This window comes from Girardinichthys multiradiatus, chromosome Y (genome assembly GCF_021462225.1).
Source record: "Girardinichthys multiradiatus isolate DD_20200921_A chromosome Y, DD_fGirMul_XY1, whole genome shotgun sequence".
NCBI lineage: Eukaryota > Metazoa > Chordata > Actinopteri > Cyprinodontiformes > Goodeidae > Girardinichthys > Girardinichthys multiradiatus.
The window spans coordinates 30,933,159-30,959,981 of NC_061818.1; the positions used below are offsets into that span (position 1 = coordinate 30,933,159).

General features: G+C 38.5%; 2 protein-coding genes across 2 annotated transcripts in view; one reads left to right on the forward strand and one right to left on the reverse strand.

Annotated features, from left to right (window-relative positions):
- LOC124864166 (SRC kinase signaling inhibitor 1-like) overlaps window positions 1-3,460 on the forward strand; it is a 54,871-nt gene extending 51,411 nt beyond the window's left edge. Inside the window, exon 20 of the mRNA XM_047358832.1 lies at window positions 1,743-3,460. Within this exon, the coding sequence (XP_047214788.1) occupies window positions 1,743-2,210 (468 nt within the window). The 3' untranslated portion in view covers window positions 2,211-3,460. The remainder of the gene's footprint in view (window positions 1-1,742) is intronic.
- Window positions 3,461-5,400: 1,940 nt separating this feature from the next.
- LOC124864681 (formin-like protein 1) lies at window positions 5,401-26,379 on the reverse strand. Its single transcript, XM_047359552.1, has 25 exons — window positions 25,819-26,379; window positions 19,190-19,273; window positions 18,719-18,805; window positions 18,537-18,610; window positions 17,254-17,337; window positions 17,031-17,174; window positions 15,237-15,345; window positions 14,898-14,974; window positions 14,720-14,813; window positions 14,301-14,375; window positions 13,957-14,067; window positions 13,412-13,561; window positions 13,194-13,295; window positions 12,060-12,621; window positions 11,846-11,970; window positions 11,552-11,754; window positions 11,213-11,447; window positions 11,060-11,128; window positions 10,900-10,980; window positions 10,686-10,815; window positions 10,448-10,611; window positions 10,263-10,364; window positions 10,094-10,189; window positions 7,873-7,978; window positions 5,401-7,782 (listed from the first exon to the last, which is right to left on the reverse strand). The coding sequence occupies exons 1-25, from the start codon at window positions 26,002-26,004 to the stop codon at window positions 7,718-7,720; spliced, it is 3,315 nt and encodes a 1,104-aa protein (XP_047215508.1). The 5' UTR covers window positions 26,005-26,379; the 3' UTR covers window positions 5,401-7,717.
- Window positions 26,380-26,823: the final 444 nt, after the last annotated feature.

Below are 26,823 nucleotides of genomic sequence, written 5' to 3' on the forward strand. Positions count from 1 at the left end.
CTCAAAAATCAACATTCGGCAATGGCCATCTCAGCCCCCTGCCCTGACCTCAGTCTTTTTAGAAAGCTGGTAGGGTGAGCTGCATGGGAGATGGAATAACAGAGATATCAGGACTCTGGACGATCTAGAAAGATCATGCAAAGAGGAATGGTCTCTCTGCATGCTCTCTGAAATCTTACAGAAGTACCAATAGGTGTGGCACCATTGATTTTGTTAAAAGCTATTTTTTCTACAACTAAATAAACATACTCAAATTAAAGGATGTGCAAGATATTTTGCTAGAATAAAAGATGAATTTATTTGAAAAGTTTCCGCACATCTTTTCCAGGTGTGTCACTAAATGTGGACACACCTGAGGCTCTATTCTCCCCAAACCCCCTTTCAGTCAAACTAAAGCATTTCAGGCATTAGGACCAATCAAATCAATATGCCCCGCTGCTACAGTTCAAAGCCCCTGTTACTCCTCGTTTGCTTTGCCACAGATCAAGGAAGGCAAGACAATTGGATCATTTTCATGCCTCAAATCTTCCAATTCTGGATTTGGCCTCATATGACTCCCAACAGTAAAACAGCCAGTTGTAGGTGATGAGCACGAGGCGCGACTAGTGACGTCACATCTTGTCATTTGGTGTGAAGCTGTGAGAGTGTGTATGCTAGAAGGCAGCTCTCCCAGGTTTAAAGACCATGTTAGCAGTTTGTATCAAGTTTAAGAAGAACGTTGCAAGCAGAAACAACTAAAGCAGAGCAAATACAAAATTCTAAGCTGGCTTCATTTCCCAAAAAAGACAAAAGTTGTTGATTTTTTTTCACCTGTTTGCTCCTTTGAACAAGTGGAAACTTTCCTGACTAAACTTTTTTGTCCCATTCTGTGTACTTTTAACTGTTGGTGCCTTGCACATACGGCATGCAAAAGGTTTCTGTCACATGCATTCACATCAGCACCTGAAAAAGTCATCTTGAAATGTATTTCCCACAAGTTTCATTCTGTTGAAACAGTGCCATCTACTGGCGGAATCTTCCATTGTTTTCAATGAAATAAAGGTGTGGCTCTGTATGTTCATCTGTGTATGTTGCTTTTTCAACGAATGAACATCATAAGAGAAAGTGTTAAAGTAAAGGTAGTCAACAGTGTAATGCATAGTTTTTCACTGTTGCTGCTTATCAGTGGGATCAGTGGTTCTGTCATCATGTACAGATGGTAGCCTCTGTCTTGGCTTTCATCACACATGCCGATATCAACCTGAATAACAATCTCCTGTGTTTGTCTCCTGTTCTCACTCCCCCTTCCCCTCACTACATGTTTTCTTGTGATACTTCTTTATCTTGCCCCTCTGTGTGAACCCGTGCTGCCCTTCACCTCCAGGCCTGCCCGTCTGCTGCACCTGTAACCCTGCAGCAGTGAGCGACCTGTCCCCGTCCAGCCTCTTCAGCTTCCTCCTCCTCCTGTTCATGTGACTACAGAGATGCACTCTTATCTGCCCATTTTACTTAACCAGCTCCATTAACATCTCTAGTATTCAGTCCAAAGTTATGCTTCTAGATGGGTGTGAGTGTGTGTTTGTGCAAGCATGCTTGCACAGGCTTGTTTAAATGTACTGGTGAAGAAAGGTGTTGCCCAGACACAACAAATTTTAGGACTTTTAAAATTTTTCATAATTTCCCACTTCAACCCCTGAAAACCTCATTTCTTTGCACTCCTCCTCCATCCCCTTCTGTCTTCTGTGTCCCTGCACTACTCCAAGGCCTTGAGGATCAACAGCGCTGGAACCACTGAACCATACCTGTCTGGACTGAAAGCGAGCATTTTTTTCGGCCAAATGCCTTCTCCTGCAGCAGCTTTTGCACCTGGCTTGAGAATGTCGCCCCATGAGGGGACTGTCCCCTCCCTGACAGTTTCCTCCAGCCAAGCAAAGGCCCTCTTGGCAAACCTGTCAGCCTCTGGCCTGTGCACGGAGGCCCTGCTCCTGTCCTCTGCTCTACGCCAACGTCGCCTTCTCCGGGAGCAGAGAGCATCATCCTCTCTTCCCAGCAGCCTGTCCTCCACCCCCACATCCTCCTCTTCACCCACAACCCCTACTCCATCCCTTTCTCCCTCCTCTCCCACGCCTCTTGGTTCCTTTACCTTGTCCTCTGGGATTGTCAAACTCACCAGACGAAGACTTGACAGCCCCCAACAACTCAGCAACTGTAAGGATGGTGACAACTCTTAATAATGAGTAATGTTGGGGGGAGGACATGTTAGAATACAATTCTAAAATCATCTTGTCTCTGAGCAAGAATAGATAAATCTTTTTTTACTGATATTTTCTTTCAGGATTCCTTTTATCCATCTTTTCTTCTTTATGGATACTTCATAATTTCACTCAGTTTTCTTCTTGGATAAGTTTCCGTCTCTCATCTGGTTCCATGGTCTCCCACACAGTCCTACTGCCAGATTTCCAAATAGAGTGCACACAAACAGGCCAGGCCTCCCATTTCCACCAGCTGTCTGCTACAAGGTTGGTGTTGTTGGACATGTTCTCATTTAGTGGGCTGTTAGTGGTATAGTTACCATATCTAGACTGTGACTATGAAAGTAGAGTTGCAATAATCACCAAATTATAGTTGTATATGTTTAGGATGATGTTGCTCTTTCGTACCTGCATAACCTGGCAGAAGAAGTCTGCTGTGAAAATAAGAAAAAAAGACAAACGTGATGAATGTGGTTTTAAGGTGTCTTGTGCAAAAAGGGAATTCTTTCATTTTGTTACATCAACCAAGATTTAGACTTCAAATCGGTGCTATAATTTCCCCTTTGTTTGTACACACTGAGAGTTTACATGATTGTTCTCCCTCCGCTGCACATTCCTTTGGGTTCTAATTTAATGCTGCATTTGAAGTTTTGTATGTGTCTCTGCAAATGAAACCCTTGCATCTATTATTGTTAACATGTCTAGGATGTTTATTCTGAGGGGAACAAGGATATTGCAGCATTATCAATGAAAGCACACTGTAACGAGCAGCCATGAATCTTCACATCTCTGTTTGATATAGAATGAGGAGGCCAAGTTACACTAAAAGAGGGGAAACTGCAAAGGAGGGTCGGTATTACCCGTGTGGATTTACTGTATGTGTGTTGTAACTAGTTGTTTATGACAATCAGAATGTTTTCACTGTAGCATCTCGCAGGTTGTTCTGACACCTGACATCAAAACCCATCCCAAAGACTCAAGCACATGCTTGTAACGTTAAGCTGTACAGCACAGACATAATGTGTTTCTTTATCTTTAATATTATACAATGATACATTTTATGCTGCCCCTCAGGTGAAATTGATCACACTGACCCCACATTTCACCCAAAAAGAATGATTTCCTTTTGATATTGTTGCTTCAAGATTATATGGTAAAAAGTTTCCAGATTTTATCATAGTTTGTACATTATCTTTGACTATAATGAACAGATAGCACTAAATTACTGTTTGAAATATATATATATATAAAAGAACAAACTTTTAATTAGCACAAGTTTAGATATCATATTGCTTGGCCCTTGTGAGGGAATCAGGGCGGATCATAAAAATATAAAGAAAGCACAGTTTCTTCTCAAAATACAAGATCCCTCTTTATTAGCTTAGTTATTAAATAGGTGAGGAGGCTATAAAATTTTCATTTATTACAATTTTGTGCAATGACAAAATAGAAATAAGAATCTACAATTATTTTAGCTCATTTAAGGTATGGGTGTCAGAATTTTTCAAACTAGCATTCAGACTCAGTAGAAGACTGGGGGACCATCCCTGCACAGGCTGTGATATATTTGTACATGTTATAGTACACTGGTAAAAAGGTATCATTGATGCTCAACTATATACAGGTGCATCCCATTGAATTAGAATATTATGTTAGGTTAATTTATTCCATTAATTCAATTCAAGGAGTGAAACTCATATAGACACATTATGCAGTGTCTGTTGGTCTTGGTCCACTGTGTAGTTATCAAGTCCAAAGCCAGCTCAGCCATCCACTGTACCAGGACATTTTTTTTATTAGCCATAAGCCATACACATCAAGATTAAACAGAACTATACACTTGAAAAATATGACCTTGTTTTCCAATAAATCTACATAATATGCGTTTCACTTCTTAAACTAAATTACCAAAATATATTAACTTTTCCATAATATTTTAATTTGAGATGTGTCTTTATATACTGATTTTAGACGTTTGCAGGTTGATGCTTTCAAAGCATGCTGATGAAGTAAAGGAGTCCTGTTGCTAAATTGGTTTGTTGCAGTCTGACAGAAAACTGTTTAGTTGCTGCAGTATTTTCATTACAATAAATCATTATCCAAACACTTAAAAAGTGTTTGTCAGAGAACCTATATTAGTTCCACAAAAGATTACTACATAAATATAGCTAATATCTTCAAACAATTTAAAACTCAAATTATTTGAAAATTCAATAATTATGACCATTTACTTTTTGTTCTGGCTCAGCATTTTTTGGGAACCAGGGTTAAAATTTCCCCTTATGAACTGGATTAACGTTGATGAGTACAAATCTATAAATTACACACGTTCTTATAGTTTTGTCAATCCAGTTTTGACTTTCATTATTACGGACCGCTGGTGTTTCTCTAACAGCTGTTTGATTATTTACATCATATCACAGTGGGGGAGTTTATTTTTAAGTGTAGATCCTTCATAATGAACCATTCTGGGGTTGCATGTCTTCTGTGTCTGGCTGGAATCTGCCTTGTTGTATGTTGACAAGGTTAAACGAACAGTTACACTTCTCTGCTGTTCTCCAGAATGACTAAAAGAAACGGATTAACAAGTGCAAAAGAGGCTTGTGTCAGAGAGCAGACGGCGTGAGGAGCAAGGATTAGTTTGAGCACATGAGTTTGAAGGCTACTTTAATAAGGCCAGCTTTGACTCGCCCAATCTCCATGGAGAGAGCTGGAGTGAAAGGATGAGTCTGACAGTCAGAGACACTAATCAGCTGCTTGTTCCCCTTTGCTTTCGGTTTGCATTGTCTTCATATGTGCGGTCTGTTAAAACTATTTTACTTAAGGTTAAGATAGGAGGATTTTTGATGAGGTTCAGTTCTGAACATGTGCAATATGTATTTGGTACTCTCACTCTTCTACCAAGGGATTCCTCTTTGCCTTTGCCATACTTATGCCTGATTGTCTCCAAGGACCTGCAAAGTTTTTTTTTTCCTAGTGCCTGAATTATCTTGTAATTAAAAATTATATCAGCAACACTGACAGAATAACACTTTTACCCCAAAATTTGATTTCTTTTTTCGTGTTTTTTACCAAGTTTCAGAGTACAGACTAGACAGTCGCTTGAGCTTTGACGGTGAAAATCTGTAATATCACAGCCTCATACTTAGTGCATTCTGGATCTGCAAGGCAGATTCAGTCAAATGAAAGAAATCCTCAAAGCTGTAACATTTCAAGATAAATTTACAGTTTGTGCATTTAGTGAGCAGCAAGGAGGAAGTATGTGGTAGTTTAGCCTAAGTGAAATCAGAGAGCTGTGTTAAAATGCCACCTGGACTTTTTTATCACAAAACAAGTGTTAGTGGGCTGTGATTTTAACATGCTTGGGGGGCTTCAAGCATGTTAAGCACACTCTGGCAATCAGAAAAACCCATGCAAACTTGAAACTAGACATAGGAGAAATATACATATATAAATATATCTAAGTTAGATGTTTGTGTATGATATAATTGTGAAACAATGTGAATATATATATAAATATGTAGGTCTAGATTAAATTCAATACTGTAAATGTCCTCATCTCTTCTGATTTATATATTAGTGACCATTTTGTACAGAATTTTCTTTTTTAATTCATTCAAAGAGATATTACATTTCACTCTGAGATTATTTATTCATATGCAGAACATTTTGATATAGTTTAAAATATCTGTGTAGATAAGCATTAGGTTCTGTAATATATTTTGAAGTTAATTTTGAAATTTTAGGGTTTTCTTTACAAATAATGAGTTGAACTTTATGTAATTATAACGATTTAAAAAGCTTTTCCCTGAAAATGCTCGTCCAGCTTGTTTGCACCTTTGGCTCCTAAAGTTAAAGTGTAAGAGGCTAGACTAGTGCCTGTTAGTAGGGGCTTATTTTGCTACTATCTATTTGTTTAGGCCTGGGTTATTTTTTATGTGTTTATTCTTTTTTCTCACCTTACTCTGCCATTCTGTATTTTTGTGATCTAAATGGTATTAGTGACACTGGAGATGGTCGGAAACACAGAAGATGTAGTACTTACTGTGACATGAGTCCAAAGGCTTCACATGAGGCCTCACTGTTTTGTCTAAAGGAAAGTACTTGGCTTTATCTATTTCGCCTGTTTTATTTGTTTGCATGTGAACTGAGATGGCAGGAATGTGGATAAAAAGGTTCAGACTATAAGTGTACATTTTGTTGCTTATACTCCTCCAGTTTGTGACTTTAAGTAGCGTTTACACTAAACTATCAAAATGATAAAAAGATGAACTTATTAGGGAATCAGCGAAGATGTATGAAATCTTTGATTTTGCCATTGTATTTTTTTTCCATATACTCAACCTACATTCTGTAGTATTAATATGAGATTTTTACTTGAATGTGTGGATGTTCAAAAATCTTGGCATCAAAAATATATTTAAAAATTTTTATTGACTTGTAAATATGTTGAGTCATAGAGAGTTTACCGAATTATGTCCAAAAGAAAATGTTTTATTAATAAACTATGATGATGGGTACAAAGGTATATACAAAAACAATGCATGTATAGTCTCAAGCAAACGCACGGTGCAGTCTAGAGAAAAAAAAAAGTTACGTACATGTTTTTTCACAGTTATAAGAAAGAGTTGGAGAAGTGGGTATATATGTTCAAGATTTACAAACAAGAACGATACGTTATTTTAGTATCTGTGACACGGGCATGTTCAGTCTTACTGTGAAGTTACGTGAGGATAATGATAGTGGTTGGAAGTGTTTAACGTCCAGGGATCTGAAGGCCCGAACGCACCCCAACATAAGAAATCAGCTTGATTCTCCCATTTGTAGAGTAGTGTGACATAAGAATAAAAATAACTACAGAAAACAGATCAATTATATGAGATATATAAAATTTAAATGCCTACTGATACTGAAGATAATTTATCAGCGTGGATGCCATGATGTTCTGTGAGAAATGTGTGTTTTATTTTCCGTGAGAAGACAGCAGGCACCCGTACCTGCCTTCTTTTGTACATTATTTGCTGTGATTGTGTGTCCAATAAAGTGCAGCCCTCTTGTACAGTCTGAGCTTGCTTTATTCCTTCTGTTTTTGTGACTTTATCTCACACACGAGTCACATCTCGCATCATAAAGAAAACGAATACAAAAAACAATGGTTACAAAAACGTTTACTTTAAAAATATATCATGATTTTTTTTAACAGTATTACAATTTTAGAGCATACAAGTCCATTGATGGAGCATAGAATTGGTAAAAATAGTTTTGATGAATCAAAGTTGGAGAACTTACTGGTGAAACTGTTTTATGTTCTCCTGTATTTACATAGCTAATTCACACTAAAAATATAGTTAATACACATGATGCTGAAGCTGGTGCAAGTTATATTGTATATACATCATATTCTAAAAGCTTGGTATAGTTGCTTGTATATTTGAGTGCATGTTATGCATATTCATCAAAACCACAAAAAATAAACCAAAATTGACTCAAGTTTCCTGGCGTTGAGCTGGACGACGACCGTCTGAGCGCCTGTAGGGTGTTGCCCTCAGATCTGATGAGGCGATGACAAACATGATGTCATGAAGGTAGAATTTTACCTACAGTTTAGCGTGAAACTCTTCAGTGTTTCTTGTTACTGTACCTGTAATAATATCCTCCAGAGCACCATCTTTTCCCTCGCGTACCGGAGATTTCACCTGCCTCTTCTTTAGTTCTGCTATCAGATCCATCTTCGGCATCATGGGGCCCTAGAAAGAAGCCACATATTGAACTGAGGAAGAAACATTTATTTCTGTCATTTGGATAAATATGGCTTACAGTTAATGAAAACTACGTTTCTCAGAAAATTTGAATCCTAGGTAAGACCAAAAAAAAAAACTTTTCTTACAAAAATCTCAGTCTGTGGAAACGTATGTCCATATACTGTACAGTATATGGACAATCCTTGATTGGGACTCATTTTGCATGAAGTACTGCATCAATGCGATGTTGCATGGAGTTGATCAGCCTGGGGTTTTGCTGAGGTGTTAAAGAGGCCCAGTTTACTGTATCAGTGGCCTTCATCTTGTCTGCATTGTTGAGTCTGGTGTCTTTCTTCTTTATATTACTATTAGGTCAATTTGAGTCTTCAATATTTTTATACTTTTGCTGTCTCTATATAGGGTTAAGGTCGGTGGGGTTTGCTGACCAACAGTGAGAGCTTTTGTCATTAAAGCAGTAAGTATTACTTTTGGCAGCATGGCAAGGTGCCAAGTCCTGATGGCAAATGTAATCAGCATCCCCAGAAAGCTTCTCGGCAGAGGAAACTTCTCTAAATGTTCCTGGCAGGTGCCTGTGCTGACATCAGAACTGGTATAATATGTTTCACCAACAGCAGCAGATGATATGGCTCCCCAAATCATCAGTGACAGAAAATTTCACGCTGGACCTCAAGAAACTTGAATTCTGTGCCTCTCCATTCTTCCTCCAGACTCTAAGACATCAATTTCCTGGTATGACGCTTCTGAAGTCTCTAGTTTAGGACTGGCTTGACATAAGGATTGTGACAGTTGTAGCCCATGTCCTAGATTTGTCTGTGTTTGGTGGCTCTTGAAGCTGTGACTCTGGGCACAGTCACATCTCTTGTGAATCTCCCTAAACTCTTCGTGGGTTTTGCTTCACAATCCTCTGAAGGCAGCAGCTATCCCTATTGCAAGCCTTGCATTTTCTACCTTATTTTTTCCACTCAACTAGCAAATAGTAAGCATGAAAGCAGCACTATGTGAACTGCCAGCTTCTCTAGCAATGACCTGTAGTTTCTCACCCTTGTACAGGGTGTCAATGTCTGTCTGCTGGACGATTGTCAAGTCAGCAGTCTTCTCCATGATTGTGTAGGCCATAGCATGGATATAACATATAATTTCCAATTAAAAAAATTCTTTTTTTATCTCCTTATGTGATATTCTAATTTCCTAAGAAACTGATTTTTGGATTTTCTTTTACATGAAGCCATGATTATCAAAATTACCAAAAACGAGTGCTTGAAACATATCACATATCTAAATAAGATATTTCCTTGTTGAACTGAATTAGGACAAATTAGCTTGAATGATTTTCTACTTTATTGAGATGCATTTGATAATTAACGTTACAAATATTTTAGTTTAAATATTAGAAAACAATACAATAATATGCAGTTCAAACAAATATGGGTCACTTAAAATCTCATGTGTTTTACTTGAGCTACAGAATATACTGATAGCTCTTGGAATGGCCTCTGCTGTTTTAGAGTAATTCTGTTTTAATCTCAAGATCCCTATTAATAAGAGCTAGTCATTTCAAGTCTTCACTATTTCATACTTTTCCTATTTGGGTAATTTCACACTGTCTGCTGTGGGATGTTTCATGCAGTTTGTACCTGACAGAAGGAAGTTTCAGTGCTTGCTTTGACAATAGATGATTAAAATGCATTTCCTTTAATCTGCTTTCTGTAAGAAAATGTGGTTCTATGGCTCAAGTAAATAATTTTAGCAGGAGTTCACAGAGTTATTTTGGTTTGGCCAGAGGTCATAATTTCTTATTTTGAGAGAGCGGACTTGCCCAAATAGGGTAAGTTGTCAGAAAATAATCAATTATATCAATGATTTGAGAGAGATTGTAACATTTTCTTGTGATTATGTCCATTATTTAATTAAAATGCTCAACTACGAAGACAAACAAACTGATTCACCATGATTAGCACAAGTATCAATTGTTTGTATCTGGCAACAAAACGAAAATCGCAAAAGACAAAAGGGCAGCACATTGTTACGAAATGGGGGTAGAAACTAGTGAAGGAGTGAACTGACCCAGAGCTGAAGTAAATTTTGGAGGAATTTTCTTACCTTTTGTGCAGCAGCCTTGTTCGGAGATGATGTTTCTTTCTCCTCAGAACTTTCCTTTTCCATTTTCTTTTTCAGCTCAAGTTCTTGCTGTGCTGTCTGCATTAAGAATATGGAAAAAATTAGCATGAAAAGAACTGTTGCTAGCGATGCATAAAAGAAGGACTCTCACCTTATAAGCCTTTATGAAGCGCACAAACAGCGGGAAAAACATGGAAGGCTGCATGGTTTTAGGATTTTCTCCAAAATACTCCACAACAGAAACATAAGCCTCCTGGAGGGACAAGAACGAGTGTATGAAAATATGATAAGAAGATTAAGAGTTGTGTGCATGGTTGAAATTGACAAAATTCCAACCTGTGCTGTCTTGCTGTCTTTGATCAAAGATTCGAGATGCTCGCTGTTTGTTTTGATGAATTCCTTTAACACCGGACTGTCATCCTGCACCAGGAACTCCTTCTTGGTCATCTCCATACCTCGCTCCAATGAGCGGATGTCCTGAAGAATGCTGTCCAAGGACACTAATAAAAAAAATAATAATTTCAAACACATTCTCAAACTAAAAAAGTGGGATAACTTAAGTATATCTATGTACCAAGAGCTGCTTTGTCTATAAAGTGAAGGTCAGTGTGGAAGTTGACCAGGTCCGGGTATTTTTCAAGAATGATATTAGTCATGAAGTGAAGTAACGTCTGGGAGCGGTCGGTGGATTTGGTCTCCAAGAGCTGAAAGGTGACGAAACGTGTTTAAAGTAAAGTAATGTGTGTGTTGTAAAAGCAAAAGTAAATCTACAAAGCAAAGCTACTTACAAGGTCAAGACTCTGCAGCCTGAAACCGTATGCCGCACCTCTCTTACTACTGTTCATGTAGTTACCAAAGGCGAGAACAATCTGAAAGAGAATGCGTGAGCTGAATTATAAAATCTCACATTTAGAAGTTGCACCAGTGTTTGTATACTGTTCGGCTTACTTCTAAGATCTTTTTCAGTTTAGCTGAAGACTTGATAGACATGGATGCAGCAATGATGGAATTAAGTTGCTGCGGATTAAGAAAAAATACCATAAGCCCATTTGGTTAAAGCTTATTCCAGTTGAAGTGTCAAAGTTTTTCCCACAAACTGACCGGCCGCAGGTGTTTGATGCTCTCTGGGAAGTTGCCCATGAAGGTGAGTGTGTTTATGCGCTGACTTAGACGAGCGATCTTCCCGAAACGTAAAATGAATTGGTCTTCATCTGTCAGTTCCTCCAGTGGACGACCTTCTTTCTCGTAGTTCACAAGAAGTTTCATTTCAAAGTCTGATGGTATGAAGTGTTCAAGCAATTCCAGGAAGTCTATGGACAGAGACTGCTGGTCATACCTGTGCAATACAAGGATTTTGGTTAAAGAGAGGTGTAGAGTTGGAAGGGACAGAAAGATATTTATTCTGAGAGCTATAGACAGTAATGCAACATAAAGACATACGTCTCTATGGCTGTGCAGATAGCCGATGGGCTCTTTCCTCCCTTGCGAAGAGTGATGGCTAGATTTTTTGCCTTGTTTCCATCAATGAGGGATATCTTGGTGGGAGCTTTTTGCGTCACCTTTTTCTTAACCTTGGACAGGTCTGCTGGATTTCCCTGGGCCCTTGTTTTGAACTGTTCCTCAAACATCTCCATGTTCAGCTCCTTGTATGGACAGAATGTGAGGCAGAGAAAATTAATCATTTAATTCCAGGATCCAATCAAAACGTCAATATTGCAAGATGCGTAATCTCACCACTAAGATCTGCTCGTCATCTAGCTCATTGAACACTGTGCCTGTTACTTGGTTTGGTTTTAAAGGCTGCCAGTTTAACAAAGGCATCCTGTACTTGGTCTGAATGGGTTTCTTAGTCTTGAACCCTGAGCAAACACAAACAAGAGAAGAGGTCAAACACAGATCAGGTCATGAACTTTAGTGAGACTTTTCCAGTTTGTCTCAATGTGCTCACCAGATTGGGCATCTGGAGCTCCAGGAGGAGGTGGGGGTCCTCCACCAGGTGGGGGAAGAGGAGGTGGGGGACCACTACCAGGTGGAGGAGGTGGAGGTGGGGGTCCAGCACCAGGTGGAGGAGGAGGAGGTGGTGGACCTGCCCCGGGTGGTGGAGGGGGTGGAGGAGGAGCAACAGAGCCTCCACTTGATGGAGGAGGAGGTGGTGGGGGAGGAGTCACAGTCTCTCCTGGACCACCAGGAGGGGTAGATGGAGAAGGTGGAGAGGGGAGGGTGGATGCTGAGGAGGAGATGCTTGGTTGGGTGGTTGAGGATGGGCTTTGGACATACTCAACAACTTTCACAGGCACAACCTGGATGTCCAGAGCTCCTGAGGGAGTGCGTCCGAGTCTGATCAGTCCCTTGTCCTGCAGCTCATGGATCTTCTGCTCCAGCTCAGAAGGTGAGTGACTGGCAGAGGTGCCCAGACGTTCCCGGTCCCTCTCCCTCTCTCTGTCCAGCTCACGCTCTCGTTCTCTCTGCTGCAAAGAACTAACTTGGGAACATGATTCCCGGAGGCTTTCCTGTGGGATGCAGACACAGATTTATTAACTTGATTCATCTGTCTTCAGGTGGTTTTCCATAGCTGTTAGTCCAACAATTGGAGTCCCACTTTATAAATGGTTTTTACTAAGAGAGTGGACATTACTTCATGGCTTTAATGCCTAATACCTGCCCAGATTTACATTTTAATAAACCAAAAATATTACTTGAATTTTGTCAGGGGAAGATTTTAAATAACAAAATGTCCTAGATAAGTTCACAATATGTGAATAGCTTTTCATCTAAATAAAAGCGTGTGTTCAAAGGTCAGGGGCATATTACCTGGTAGTTGTAGATACTTTTGTTTAAATAAAAATGTTATCCAGATACATTAATAGTACAAGATTATGTTGCTTCAGAGACTTAGTTATTTCAGGACATGTAAAACTTTACATTAAAAAGTTGGAAATAACAGTTCTTATGTCCTCAAAACATATTCAGATATGATTCTTTATTTCATATTAGGGTTATAAGTTAGCTGTTTTGATCAAATTCAGTGAGATCAATGTCATGATTTCTTGTCTGATAGTGTGTGTTGTAAGTGAGCTCATACTTTGAGCAACTCAGTTTCCTTGGTGGCCTGCATGAGCTGAGTCTCCAGTTCAGATATCTTCTCTGTAGTCTGAGTCTCGAGCTCCTGAAGGCGGGAGTTCAGCTGCGAAATAAAACAAGCATAATTCTTCTATTACATCACTTCTTAAAATCATAATCAATGCAGCAGAAGGGTCTTCTTTACTGAGCTAAGAATTCTCTAATAATGTAATATTTTACCTGTACGTTGTGATTCTGCAGTTCATCCACATGATCCAGCACTCCTCCCCTGTTCTCAGCATCCTCCAGCAGAGCTCCAACATCCAACACATTGTCCAAGTAGGCCTGGATCTGGACCTTCAGCTTTTCACTTTCTGTCTGTTTCACACTCTGATGCACAGAAACGTATGATATTAAAAAGGATCATACATCTGATAATATATGTTCTGTATATTTAAATATAATTGTATGTTTATCGCTTATACATCATATAATCACTGTCATGTTAGTAAACCTGAGAGAAATATCTGAAATTAGATCATCACTATTTACAGCTCAGTAGAAAGGAAAACATAATTAAATTACAAGTTAACAAAAATGATTAAAAAAAACCAAAAAGTAAGAATTGCAGACAAAACAGTCAAAAAATGCCTCAGGTTCACTTGATAGCTCACCTGGAAGCTCATCATGTATCTTTAAGCCCACATAAACTATCACCTGACACATTATTTTGTTTTGCACTTCTGATAAGTAAAGACCTGACCTGTGTTTCTGCCAACACTCACCTCCAGATACTTGTCTAATCCAAGGTGAGTGAACTCATACTGCAGATGGACTCGGAAGTTCATGTTCTCCACTGAATGGACCACAATGTTAATGAACTGCATGCAGGCCACCTGCAGACAAACATGGCAGTTAAACCAGAGTAATTTGCAGCCACTTAATTTTTCCTCATTCAGTTAAAAAAATAGCCTTAATAATCTCAAAGGGAAAAATAATGTTATTTTTTTGTTCTTACTTGTTCAAGTTTTAATTATTAAGAATTATTCTTTTTAATTAATATTTTAAAATGTCACAACCTAAAATTAGATAACATTGTGCAGTAAAGGTGGTAAATCGATGGTCCTACCATGAAGTCAATGTTGTTGTCATCATTGATGAAGTACTCCATCAGTTTTTCAAAGCGGTTCCTCTCTTTGCTCACCTGAAGACAATGAAAGCATCTTAGATATGCAGTTAAACTGTTACCTACCTGGGGACATAAATGTCATTTTTAAAATTTTTGATTAATGTATTGGAATTATCTGAACTAACTGAACCAAAAAACACAAAATATGCTACATCACTGAACTGCATCTAGGTTTCGACATACACACATGCAAAACTCACACGAGTTAGAAATGTGACAACACCGCATAGGAGAGGTGGACTGTGTCATAAGATGAGTCATGGAAGAGTGCAAATGTGCAGCAATAGTTTTACTAAAGAGTAAAAATCACGGGGGACTTGTTGGGTTACGGCAAAAGTGATTTAAAACACAAATTTCACCTCCTTAAAGTTGTCAAAAGCGGAGAGAATGATGTCATGCCCTCCTCTGACGAGGCAAACAGCAGCCAGCAATTCCAAGACGAGAGCTTTGGTCCTGTTACAGCAGAGGGGGACACGTCAGGTGTCCATACAAACAGGCCAGTGAGGCACAGTTTAACTCAAACACAAAGGAACTCACCTGGGATTCCTGCTGTTGAGGCTGAGAGTGATCTCGTTCACACAGCATGGGTGAGTCATTACAAGGTTAAAACCAGACTGAAAGCAAAATAAAGTTTTAAACTGATTGTGTTCAAGCAAGTTGATGCAATAGAAGAATAAAATAGTTTTTTTGTTACATTGACATTTAACGATTCTGTAAATTACAAAAGAAGACATTTCAGCATTGTCCTGGAATTCAAATGAAAGCAGAGGAAGCTTAAGATGTTTGCTGAACCATAGACAAATTTACTTTCTTTTTAATAGATGAAAAAACATGGATTAGGCTGCATGTTCACACTGATGTTTGATATTACTCTACCTGGTAGTTCATGATGGCTCTTAAGCACATAATGCACACGTGTATATCATCTCTCTGCTGGGACAAATGTGACTTCTTATGCATCCTGTTTGCCAGAGTGGAGCTTATTCTGTAAAGGAATAACAAATGTAAGAGCATAAATAAACAAAAGAGGTGAGACAAGACGTATACTGAGAAATAGCCATAAATGCAATCCAGGCATCTGCTAAGGCTGTCAGCTACATATTGCTGTGACTTCAGGGAATATTTCTTGATGTCTGATACAGGGGTTGGACAATGAAACTGAAACACCTGGTTTTAGACCACAATAATTTATTAGTATGGTGTAGGGCCTCCTTTTGCGGCCAATACAGCGTCAATTCGTCTTGGGAATGACATATACAAGTCCTGCACAGTGGTCAGAGGGATTTTAAGCCATTCTTCTTGCAGGATATGTGATACTGGTGGAGGAAAACGTTTCCTGACTCGCTCCTCCAAAACACCCCAAAGTGGCTCAATTATATTTAGATCTGGTGACTGTGCAGGCCATGTGAGATGTTCAACTTCACTTTCATGTTCATCAAACCAATCTTTCACCAGTCTTGCTGTGTGTATTGGTGCATTGTCCTCCCGACACACGGCACCGCCTTCAGGATGCAATGTTTGAACCATTGGATGCACATGGTCCTCAAAAATGGTTCGGTAGTCCTTGGCAGTGACGCGCCCATCTAGCACAAGTATTGGGCCAAGGGAATGCCATGATATGGCAGCCCAAACCATCACTGATCCACCCCCATGCTTCATTCTGGGCATGCAACAGTCTGGGTGGTACGCTTCTTTGGGGCTTCGCCACACCGTAACTCTCCCGGATGTGGGGAAAACAGTAAAGGTGGACTCATCAGAGAACAATACATGTTTCACATTGTCCACAGCCCAAGATTTGCGCTCCTTGCACCATTGAAACCGACGTTTGGCATTGGCATGAGTGACCAAAGATTTGGCTATTGCAGCCCAGCCGTGTATATTGACCCTGTGGAGCTCCCGACGGACAGTTCTGGTGGAAACAGGAGAGTTGAGGTGCACATTTAATTCTGCCGTGATTTGGGCAGCCGTGGTTTTATGTTTTTTGGATACAATCCGGATTAGCACCCGAACATTCCTTTCAGACAGCTTCTTCTTGCGTCCACAGTTAATCCTGTTGGATGTGGTTCGTCCTTCTTGGTGGTATGCTGACATTACCCTGGATACCGTGGCTCTTGATACATCACAAAGACTTGCTGTCTTGGTCACAGATGCGCCAGCAAGACGTGCACCAACAATTTGTGCTCTTTTGAACTCTGGTATGTCACCCATAATGTTGTGTGCATTTCAATATTTTGAGCAAAACTGTGCTCTTACCCTGCTAATTAAACCTTCACACTCTGCTCTTACTGGTGCAATGTGCAATCAATGAAGACTGGCTACCAGGCTGGTCCAATTTAGCCATGAAACCTCCCACACTAAAATGACAGGTGTTTCAGTTTCATTGTCCAACCCCTGTATATTGCATCAGTCGGACAGCGAACAGAGAATAAACTGTGCAACAAAAATTTTCAGGAAATTAGAATTATGCTGTGTCATCTTCTCTGAGAAACTGGTTGTGACTCCAGAGCACATACGCACGCACTCCATGACTTCTGATTTACTAATTCTAAAGTTTTATCTGTTCAACTAAACAGGCTGCAAGTTCTTTTTCAAGAACAGCTCTATGTGGACAACCAGGTCTCTTTCTAACCACTAGCATACCTCTGATATTGTATTGCTGCAGCTTCTTACCTTACAGTAAGGGCCCGTGCGGCTCTGGTCATCCCATGCGAGTGACCACTGCTGGAGCTCTTGGTCAAATCTTCCATTGACCGCTCTGCTGGTTTTTGTCTGTCTGATAGGGTGCCACCATTTTCCACAGACTCCAAATCAAATCTGCAAAATGTTGAGATTCACTTTTAGTGATAAATATTGCTGTTAAGTATAACAGAGCAAATGTTCAGTTAGAACTCACGAGCTGTCACTTTGAGCATGGGACAAGTATTCCACCAGAACATCCAAACCTTTGTTCTGCTCATTGAGAAATTCCTGAGCCCATCTGCAGAAAGAATGATAAATTACATTGTCCTGTAGCTATCATGAAATAGACTGAACGTAAAAAGGGTTTGGCAGGTTTGCAGCCAGTAGCAACTTTAAACCAAGGATTTTTTCATAACAAAAATGTGTTCAGTTTAGTCATTAATGTGGAGGACAGACAAAAATATTTCTAAGTAAACACAAGTTTCCACTTGATCTGCAGCACAGCTTGCTGCTCCAGGAAATTAGAAACATAGCCCCTCTGAATTAACTGGCTTCCGGTGTTCCTGCATATAAATTAATACTTTGCTCACCTCAATAAACTCCCATGTTTTGTGTTACATTCATTGTTTGTAGCTAGAAATCTCCAAAGTATAACATTAGGGTTTACATGTTTGTCATGACTGAGCCAGATTGCTGAAATGTTTATTCTTACTTATGTGACTCAGAATTATTCATCATTCTTGGTTGTGGATGTATGATGGGTCATTCAAATAGATTGTGAATCATAAACGTCATTAGTAATTTTCTTAGGACATTCCTTAATATTATCCATTTTAGTTATATACCGTGACTGATGCAAGGCAATATATTTGCATACCACCATTCATACACAAGGTAATTCATTGTGTTTTACAGTACAGCTAAGAAACAGAGATAAGACTATCACATTAAAAACACAAAAGAACATTAGTAAAAATTAAAGCTTCACATAAAAAGAGATGGTATGATACAGTTATACTGTGGAGCAGAAATTATGGGAAGGATATAGTCATCAAAGACTCCAAAATTGTAACCTTTGTCATTGTGAATTTAGAGGGATTGTGGGTAAATTAGGCTGGTTGAATATTCTTTTACTCCATGCAGATCCAGTTAGTAATCATGTTAGGAATGCTAACACCAACAGCAGTAGGAATGAGTTGCTATCAGATGGTGAAGCCTGAATCTACATCAAGTGTTCTGATAAGAGCTATATCTGATTTGCTGGTAATGCTAGAAGTACGCTTGGTGTGGCATCAGTATCGGTCGTAGTTCATACTAAAGAGTTTAGCCAATTCATCTACTCATTCTTAGCATGGTTGGAGTGAATTTAAAAACATTTTTGTTCACATACTCATTGCATTTCTACAAGGTGCATCCAAGTGAACGACAGAAATAGCTGAATCAGCCTTATATATATATATATATATATATATATATATATATCTCACACAGACTTACCCAATGTGATTGGTACGAAGAGATATCTCCAAGGCTTTAAGGACCTGGGTTGCATCTTGAATTTTTTTCTTGGACTAAAGAAGGAAAAGAGATCATTTTAATGGTGTCATTGTACATCCTTGAAGATTAATTTCATTTTAATTTAACATTTAACATTCGGGGTAGTTGTGCGTTCCACTGACCCTGCGGGACACCCCGCCTTGATCTTGGTAGAAGCTCTTAATTTTTGACAAGTAAGTCGACGGAGGGCTCTTGACTTGGAAGCGCTCCTGGTGACACACAAAGAGCAGATTTAACATGTGCAAGTGACGCTTCACATTTTATTAGAAAATTGATGAATAGCGCAAGAGCACAATTATCATATTTATGCACTATTTGAACAATTCCTGCATGCGCAACATAAAACAAAACAACACTAACCGCTTTTGGTTGCCAGGGTGACAACTGCATCAGTTGCCACCACAGAAACTGAGCGGCAGGTTTTTTCAAACTGCACACACCGCACCAATTTTTTTCTCTGAATGGTTATGTACTCTGAGTCAACTCTGTCCTGGTAAAAGCACTGATGCAAGAATCCTGCTCTGTCTCATGACGTGTATTGTGTTTTCAAATGATGAAACATTATCAAAAAAGAAACATTATCAAAATCTCACCTGATCGCAGACTAATTCCCATTTCTTGTCATTGTCATATTGACTCAGCAGCTTAAGTTTGTCTGGAGGCAAATTCATGTAGCTCTGAAAGAGAAGAGAAGGAGAATTGTTTATTTTTTTTTATTATTATCATATAGATTTTTTATATTTGACCTCTTACAGATATCTTCTGTTTTTGCATTTTTGTCAAAACCTAAATGTTTCAGATTAAGAAATTTTAAAATCAGACAAAGATTACTTGAGTGAACATGTAGTTTTAAAGTGACGTCAATTATTTAGGGATATAAAGCTCTCCAAACAAGTCCGGTGCCATGTGAAAAAGTAATTGCCCCCTAAACCTAATAACTGATTCTGCCACCCTGGCAGGCAACAGATGTTGCTTACATTTCTGTGGAGGAATTCTGGCCCACTCTTCTATACAGAATTGTTTTAATTCAGCCTCATTGGACGGGTTTTGAGCATGAATGGCCTGTTCAAAGTCATGCTTCTGTCATGTCGAGTGAGGATTTAGCAGGATCACAGCCAAAATTTTCTGGTAGAGAAAAGAATTACAGCAAGATTTTCAGTACCTGAAGAAGCAAACCAGCCTTAGACTATCATATTATCACCACTGTGTTTGATTGTCAGTATGGTGTTCTGTTTCTGAAATACTGTGTGAGTTTTACCCGGGATATAATAGGAAACATCCACTTTTTTCTTGTCTGTGCACAAAATGTTTTCCCAAACGTCTTGAGGATTATCAAGATGTTTTTTTTTAACCAAATGTGAGACAGGCATTTCTGTTAATTTTGGTCACCGGAGGTTTTGGCCTTGGAACTTTACTATGCAGGCGCGTAGTTAGACCCGGGAAGCCCCGGATGTTTTCTGAATAGCCCCGGACTTAGAAGAAATTTAGAAGTATTAAAAGATGCAGCCACAAAATGGTATTGGCCTTCACAGTTTTATTTAAAAACAATCAGATTTTTTCAATTGTGTTCCTTATAATCACGTCCCACTCCACCTAACCTGACACTGAGTTAAAAGGAGAAGACAAAAAAATAGCTATTTGCACACTCGCGGCACCGTAAATGCGCAACTACGCGCACAGCCAGAGACGGACTCCGTTCTGAAGAAGTCCAGAACTGCAGTTTACTCCAGGTCGACCTGCCTCCTTTATTACCTGAAAAGTTACACTGAGCGGCTCGAACAGAACTCATTTCAGAGCAACCGTGGAGCCAACCGGAGAGTGGGAGCCTGGAGCGTGTGGACGCCGGTGAACAGGTGGATGCCGACCAGTATAACCCAGATGAAGATAGAGCAAAAATAAGCATCCCTCTTCTCTTTCATATCTTCTGTGCTGATTCTAAACATACAGCTCTGGGTTTAAAGATGCAGGATAATTAAGAAATAAATCATAGCAATTAATCACAGGTGGACCATTGATTAGTTAACTATTTTATTTTTCTGAATTACACATGTAATATTATATAAACTAAACTAATTAAACAAGGATAGAGTTTTACTGAAGATGAGACATACATACCATATGTATACAGTTATTAATAACTGTAATATTAGTACTGATAAGGTCCAGGATGAGGCTCTATGCTATATTTTAAACACAGTTTAACACCCTTTCCTCTCAAAGTGTTTAATAGTAAGAACTGCACTAATGTCTCACATGCTCTGTGCAGAATAAAACACTGTGTTGTAAAATGTTTCATTTATTATTTTTGGCAGGCCAAATTTCTTCAGAAGTGGAATGAAGGGCTGAAAAGATGGCGGTAAAAGAGAACAGGTTCATAAAAGAAGGAACAGTTTTAATTAAATGTTTCAAAAGCTCTTGGCATAATAAAATAAATGTGTTTTAGGATTTTACCATTTGACTAAGATTTAGGAAAATCAACTTTATCCCACTTTCCTTTTTTGAAATATAAGAATAAAGACAATGGAGCCTCAGGAGAGGAACAGTTTGATGAGAATAACGTTTAAAAAGGTAATTTATGTAGATGACAAAAAGAGCACATTTATCTGGCCCACAGTAAACATCTCTGAGTTTAAGAACAACTTTTGTCAGCAAAAATTCAGATTAAGTTATTTTCTAAATACCTCAAAATGTGTCATTATTTGCTTCAGCAAAATGGTTTTTCATCAGGCCTAAACTCTGTTTCTCCTTGTCCTTCATTCAGCTTCTAACAAAAATAAGAAGTAAAATTATTGGAAACTTTTTTTGTTTGATTCACAATAATTTACATTCAGTCTAAAACCAGCCGAGACAGAGAACTGGTACAATATGTCCTATATTATTTTCATTTTAAATTACCTATAAATTGTCTTATTGAAATCTAAATATCTTGGATTTGGGCTAAAGCCCCCAATGTTTGGAGACCCTAAAAACGCCCCTGTCACTATGGATACTATTTTCACCCTGCTTCTTTTTTATTGTTGAATAAAACGTGAACATTGACATTAACTGAGGCAAGTGAGGCCTGCAAGACTTTTCGTTCTTCATTCTTTGGTGACATTCTGGATAAGTTGCTGATGCAGGAGCAATTTTAGCAGACAGGCCACTCCTGACAGTTCTTTAGAAAAATGCTTTGTAACCCTTTTGAGACTGATAGATGTTAATGATTTCTCATTGGTTCTTGAATTTTCTTTGATCAGGACATGATGTGTTTCGTTTTTAGATCTTTAAGTGTACTTCATGTTGTCAGACAGGTTTTATTTAAGTGATTTCTGCATCATGAACAGTCTGGCAGTAAACAGGCCTGGCTGTGGTTAGTGTTTTGATGTTTTCAAAAGGTGATTAATTATGTGTTCACATAGGAGCAAGTTGTTTTTTATAGGTTTCTTTCTCTTAATAACTGAAATGATATTTAGAAAACATTTTTTATTTACTCAGTTTATCTTTGTCTGATATTAAAATTTGTTTAATGATCTGAAACAATTAAGGAAAACAAATCAAAGAAAACAGCAAGGAGACAAATACTTTGTCAGACATCATCCTTGTGTGCACATTCTTTATTTTTCTTGCTTTTGCAATTCTTCAGTCTAACATGACACCTTTCATATTTCAGTGAGAAGTGAAGGATGTATCTGTTTGGAACAAAAATGACTCAGTGTATACATGAGCGGTTGTCAAGAGATACTTCACCCCCAAATAAATCTTTGTGATAAGTGCACCTTTCTACATCTCAGAGATGTACATAAGCATTGCTGGTGACACTGATACAAGCCAATAGAGCTTGACTTTTGCACTTGTTACAAAAAACAATCAACTCCATTTTTTGTGTTGGGTTTTCCCCAAGTCATTGTTAGCCCTAAAGTAATCCACTGCTGTCTGCTACAGGCTTTCAATTTATGATTTGATATGCAGTTCATCAGTAGATATAACAGAGTTGGTAATAAAAAAAAAACACATATCCATACTGCCGGACATCCAGCAGATAAATAAAAGACAAAGTAAACTCATAAATCTTGTTTTTCTGCTTCCGTTTTCCAAATATTTTTAAATAATTTTGATAAAGAACTGTGTAAACTGTACATATCAAGGACCAGTACTGAAAACCCCCACCTCCACAGATTTTAGTGTAGGTTGTCGTATTCATAGCAAAAGTTTAGCTCACAGTGTCAAGAAAGGGCAAGTGTCAAGAAACTCCTTCGTAAATGACTGTTCCTTCTCTTTAAAGGGTAAAGAAATTAAGGAAATAAGGACCCAAAATAAATTCTATGAATGATTCAGCATCAAAGAAGGTAGCTTGTGATTAAGGGAAATTCTTACTAACATTATTTAGCGCCCCCACCCATTTGTTTATGTCAGATTATGCACTTTGATATGACCTAAAACACCAAACACACTGTCAGCGTTGGGTGTGGTTTTGAGTTACCCCCTGCACACCCAAACAGCAGCTTGGCGTTTCTTTTCACATATTTAAAAACGAAGAGGTTTAAAACGGAAATGGCCCGTTGCCTTGGTTCAGAAGAGCAGCGCTTCATCCTTGGTGGGGTAAGGGTGGAGTCCTTCTGTGGGCTTTGTGGTAGGAAAAGAGGACAGATGATAATGTAAGTCATGCACTTTTTAGTTAAGATGAAATGGGGTAAAAAATAAAGAAGGAAAAGGTCCACTTCTCATTTTGTAGAAGAATTATTGATGCGCACTTTCAATCTAGTTGTTGCACATCTTAAGCTTACAATGGAAGTATTCTGCTGAAAGAGGAAGTGAGGTCATACATTCATATGAGCACTGAGAGTGTGTAACAGGCACGAAGCTGCACAGACCATGTTGGTTCAGTATGTGAGATTGTCACACCCATAAGTTTAAATATATGCATTTCAAAATGAGGTGTTATATTTTATTTATTAAGGGAAACAAAAACTAATCTAAACCAGAATTGTTTGAAGCTTTCAAGGTGATACCACAGCATCTCAATAGCCCAGAATTTGACTATGCCACTCTAAAGGTCATCAGCATGTATAGCGCTGAGTATAATGTTCTTTTTTAAAATACTGTGTTAGTTTTACACCAGATGTAACAAGACGCTCACCTTCCAGTAAACTTTACTTTTGCTCGCAAAGTCCAGATTATTTTCCCAAAGGCGTTGGAGATCATCTGAATGTTATTTTCTTTTGGCAAATGTTAGATTTTTTTTTGTGTTTTTTACTGTCAGCTGTGGTTTTGTCTTGTAACTCTGGAAGAGTTTCTTTCTTATTGTCGAATGATGAACATTGACTTTAATTGAGGCAGCTGAGGCCTGCAGTGCTTTAGATGTTGTTATGGGTTCTATTATAACCTGCAAGAGTTATTAATGCACTCTTGGAGTAAGTTTTAAGGCCAGCTTGTTCTAAGAAGGTTCACTAATGTTCCATGTTTTCTGGCATTGGAACATTTTCCAGACTGCTACATGTCAGTAATGTCAGGGATCTTTTTTCTCATCAGTTTATAAATTTATTTGAATACTAGCATGATGTGTTGCTTTTCGAGAACTTTTACTCTATTACACAGATACACATTTATTAAAACACTTAGATGTTAATCAGCGGTAAGTTAAAATAAAATCAATGCTTTTCTCCATCTTCGACTGATGCACAAACCATAAACAGCAGCTCCTGGGGAAAATTATAATATATCTTTAGCCTCATAGCATAACTGCCTTAGTCATACTGACTAAGGCAGTATTACCAAATAATTTATGATAGAATTCTGTGTACAATTTAAATAAACAGCTATTTTATTTTGTTTTATTTTAACAGCTGGTGGCTATCTCCAGCAATCTCTGTGTGAGAGGCAGGGTACACACTTTACAGGTTGCTGGTCACTCACCCATGTAAGCACAAACCATAGCTGAGGACAATTAAGACTGACCAATTAAGCAAACAGTCTTGTTTTTTGGACTTTGGAAGGAAGCCTGAGTTCCCATAGAGAACCCACACATGCATCCGTAGTTGCATGACTTTTACCATTATTCTGCCATCATCTTTATACTGGGGAGAACAGTCATTATAGTAATTAAGTAATCTTTGGTAATGTAATATTTCCCCTTTCCTGTCTGATATAGAATTGCATTTGCTCAACAGATTAGGATCTTTGTTGGGTTTTTGTTTGTTCATGTAAGTTGTAAAATCTTTTTGACCCCACCCAGGTCCTAATGTTTGGGAAGTATTTTGAGGACTTTAACTAACACCTTAAACAATTATAAGCTGCAATACAAAACTCTTTTCGCAACTAGTTTTGAATATAATCAGTTGCAAAGAAACTCCTTAGTTTGAGATTAATAAAAATAAATTCCTTTGCTTTTCATTTGAAGTGTTGTTCACTTTTCACTACTTTTGAATAAATCTAGAGAAAGATGAAAGGATAAAGCAAGCCATTGCTTCCTGTTGTAATGTTTACATCTCCTGGCATCATCACACAGCAGGTTACAGGAATAAAGTTCATACTGATACTAATGTTACTGACTTAATCTTGCCATGATCACAATTCAGTTTATAATTTCTGTTCTTTGCATTTCATTAATGCATTGCTTTGATCATACCAACATAAACAGATCTTCTTTTTCAACTCAACAGATTTTTAATTTTACAAGAATTTGAATTTGATCTGATGGCTTTGTGGTTTCCACAAGTACTATAGGTATTACTTTTGAAGTTTGGGGATTTTTGTCCTTGTTTTAGGGACTGTTGAAAGAATGGTGAAACACTTGCTTTCCGGTGCTGTGTGCTTTCATATAAATGTGTTGCTCAACTTCCCCTTGAGGCCTGCTACCCATGCAGGCACTAATCACCCATCTTCCAGTCTGGCATTTCAGAAATACCTAGAATTATTGGTGAGCATTTGGGCAAAATGACAGGTGATAGATCACTTTCAAAGATCCTAATAAATGGCATTGGATTTCACAACAGAAAGTGAAACAAATGGTGGCAAAACACACCATAAGTAAAAGAAATGTAGGTAAATATGACTAAATAACTGCTACCTTTACTTACTTTAAGTCACATTTGATTTATTTTATGTAGTTTCCTATTTCTATGTTTCCCGATCAGCTGGTTCATTACCAAAACCTGCATGTTTCCTTAGGTTTCTGCAGCTGCAGCTGCATCTACAGTCTGGTTTGTTTTCATATGCAGTAAGGGTGTGTACCTCAGCTACTCACCAGCACCACATTGAAGCGTTCCTCCAGCTCCTCTCCTGGGGGCATTGGAAGTTTTGGGGGAGAAGACTGCTTCTTCTGCAAAGACAGTGTGGGGTCGCTCATCGCTGAAACTGCCCCAGCTGAGTTCCTGGCCTCTCTGCCCTCAGCCGCCTCATGCTCCAAGCCACCTGCGGCCGCATTCCCCATCACTAATCTCCACACGTAATCCAGGAGGAAAGCTGTACACAAACCAATTCACCCAAAAATCTGTGTTCCACAGCAATGTAACAAAAGGTAATCACTCCAAATGACAAGGAAGACAGTCCTGCGCCTTCAAGGTGAAGAACATTAAGTCTCTGATTCACTGAAATCTTGTTCGTCCAGATGCCACCAGAAGTGATAAAAAAAGTAGGGTTGTCCTCATGTTTGCTCTAGGTACAAGGTAAAAACCCTTGTCAGGTCCTATCAGAACTCAGAAAAGTCTAGCTTGTGTCTTACCAACTACTAACTGCACTTGTTGAAAACCTATCTGCTAAGTAAAATGCAGAGGCCTGCCTGTGAGAGGAAGGAGAGGGAGTATGAAACACTGTAACTAAGTCAGAAACCACAGAAGCACAAAAGCAGAAGAGTAACTTCCTGTGTGTGACATCAACAGAACCTGGTGTTGAGAACAGGGTGGAAGATCAATGTGGCAACCGTTAGTAACATGCATGACGAAGGTGGATGATTAGAAGAGAAAAGTAGAATAGGACAGCAAAAAATGTAAAATATGAAGTTAGTTAAATACAGTTATTACATCAGCAGATGCACATGAAAATTTAACACCGGGCTAAAATAAAAAGTACAGAAAAATGCCCCTGTTAATGATGAAAATCTCTTCACTGGAACTGTTTATTTCCTTTAACCTCTTCTTATATGATTAAATTACTGGATATTCATTTTGCCAGTTAGGAAAATAAATGTAACTTTGGCTAATATGATAAAACAGCGCCATCGTGTGGTAAAAATTAATCGTACATAACTATG

Excerpts from the sequence above, each read along its gene's own strand:
- LOC124864681 (XM_047359552.1), bottom strand. The coding sequence starts at position 26,004 with ATGGGGAATGCGGCCGCAGGTGGCTTGGAGCATGAGGCGGCTGAGGGC. Across the intron at positions 14,975-15,236 it reads GAGCCATCATGAACTACCAG|TCTGGTTTTAACCTTGTAAT; the intron begins GTAGAGTAATAT and ends TTTTGCTTTCAG. Across the intron at positions 10,981-11,059 it reads AACTGAAAAAGATCTTAGAA|ATTGTTCTCGCCTTTGGTAA; the intron begins GTAAGCCGAACA and ends ATTCTCTTTCAG.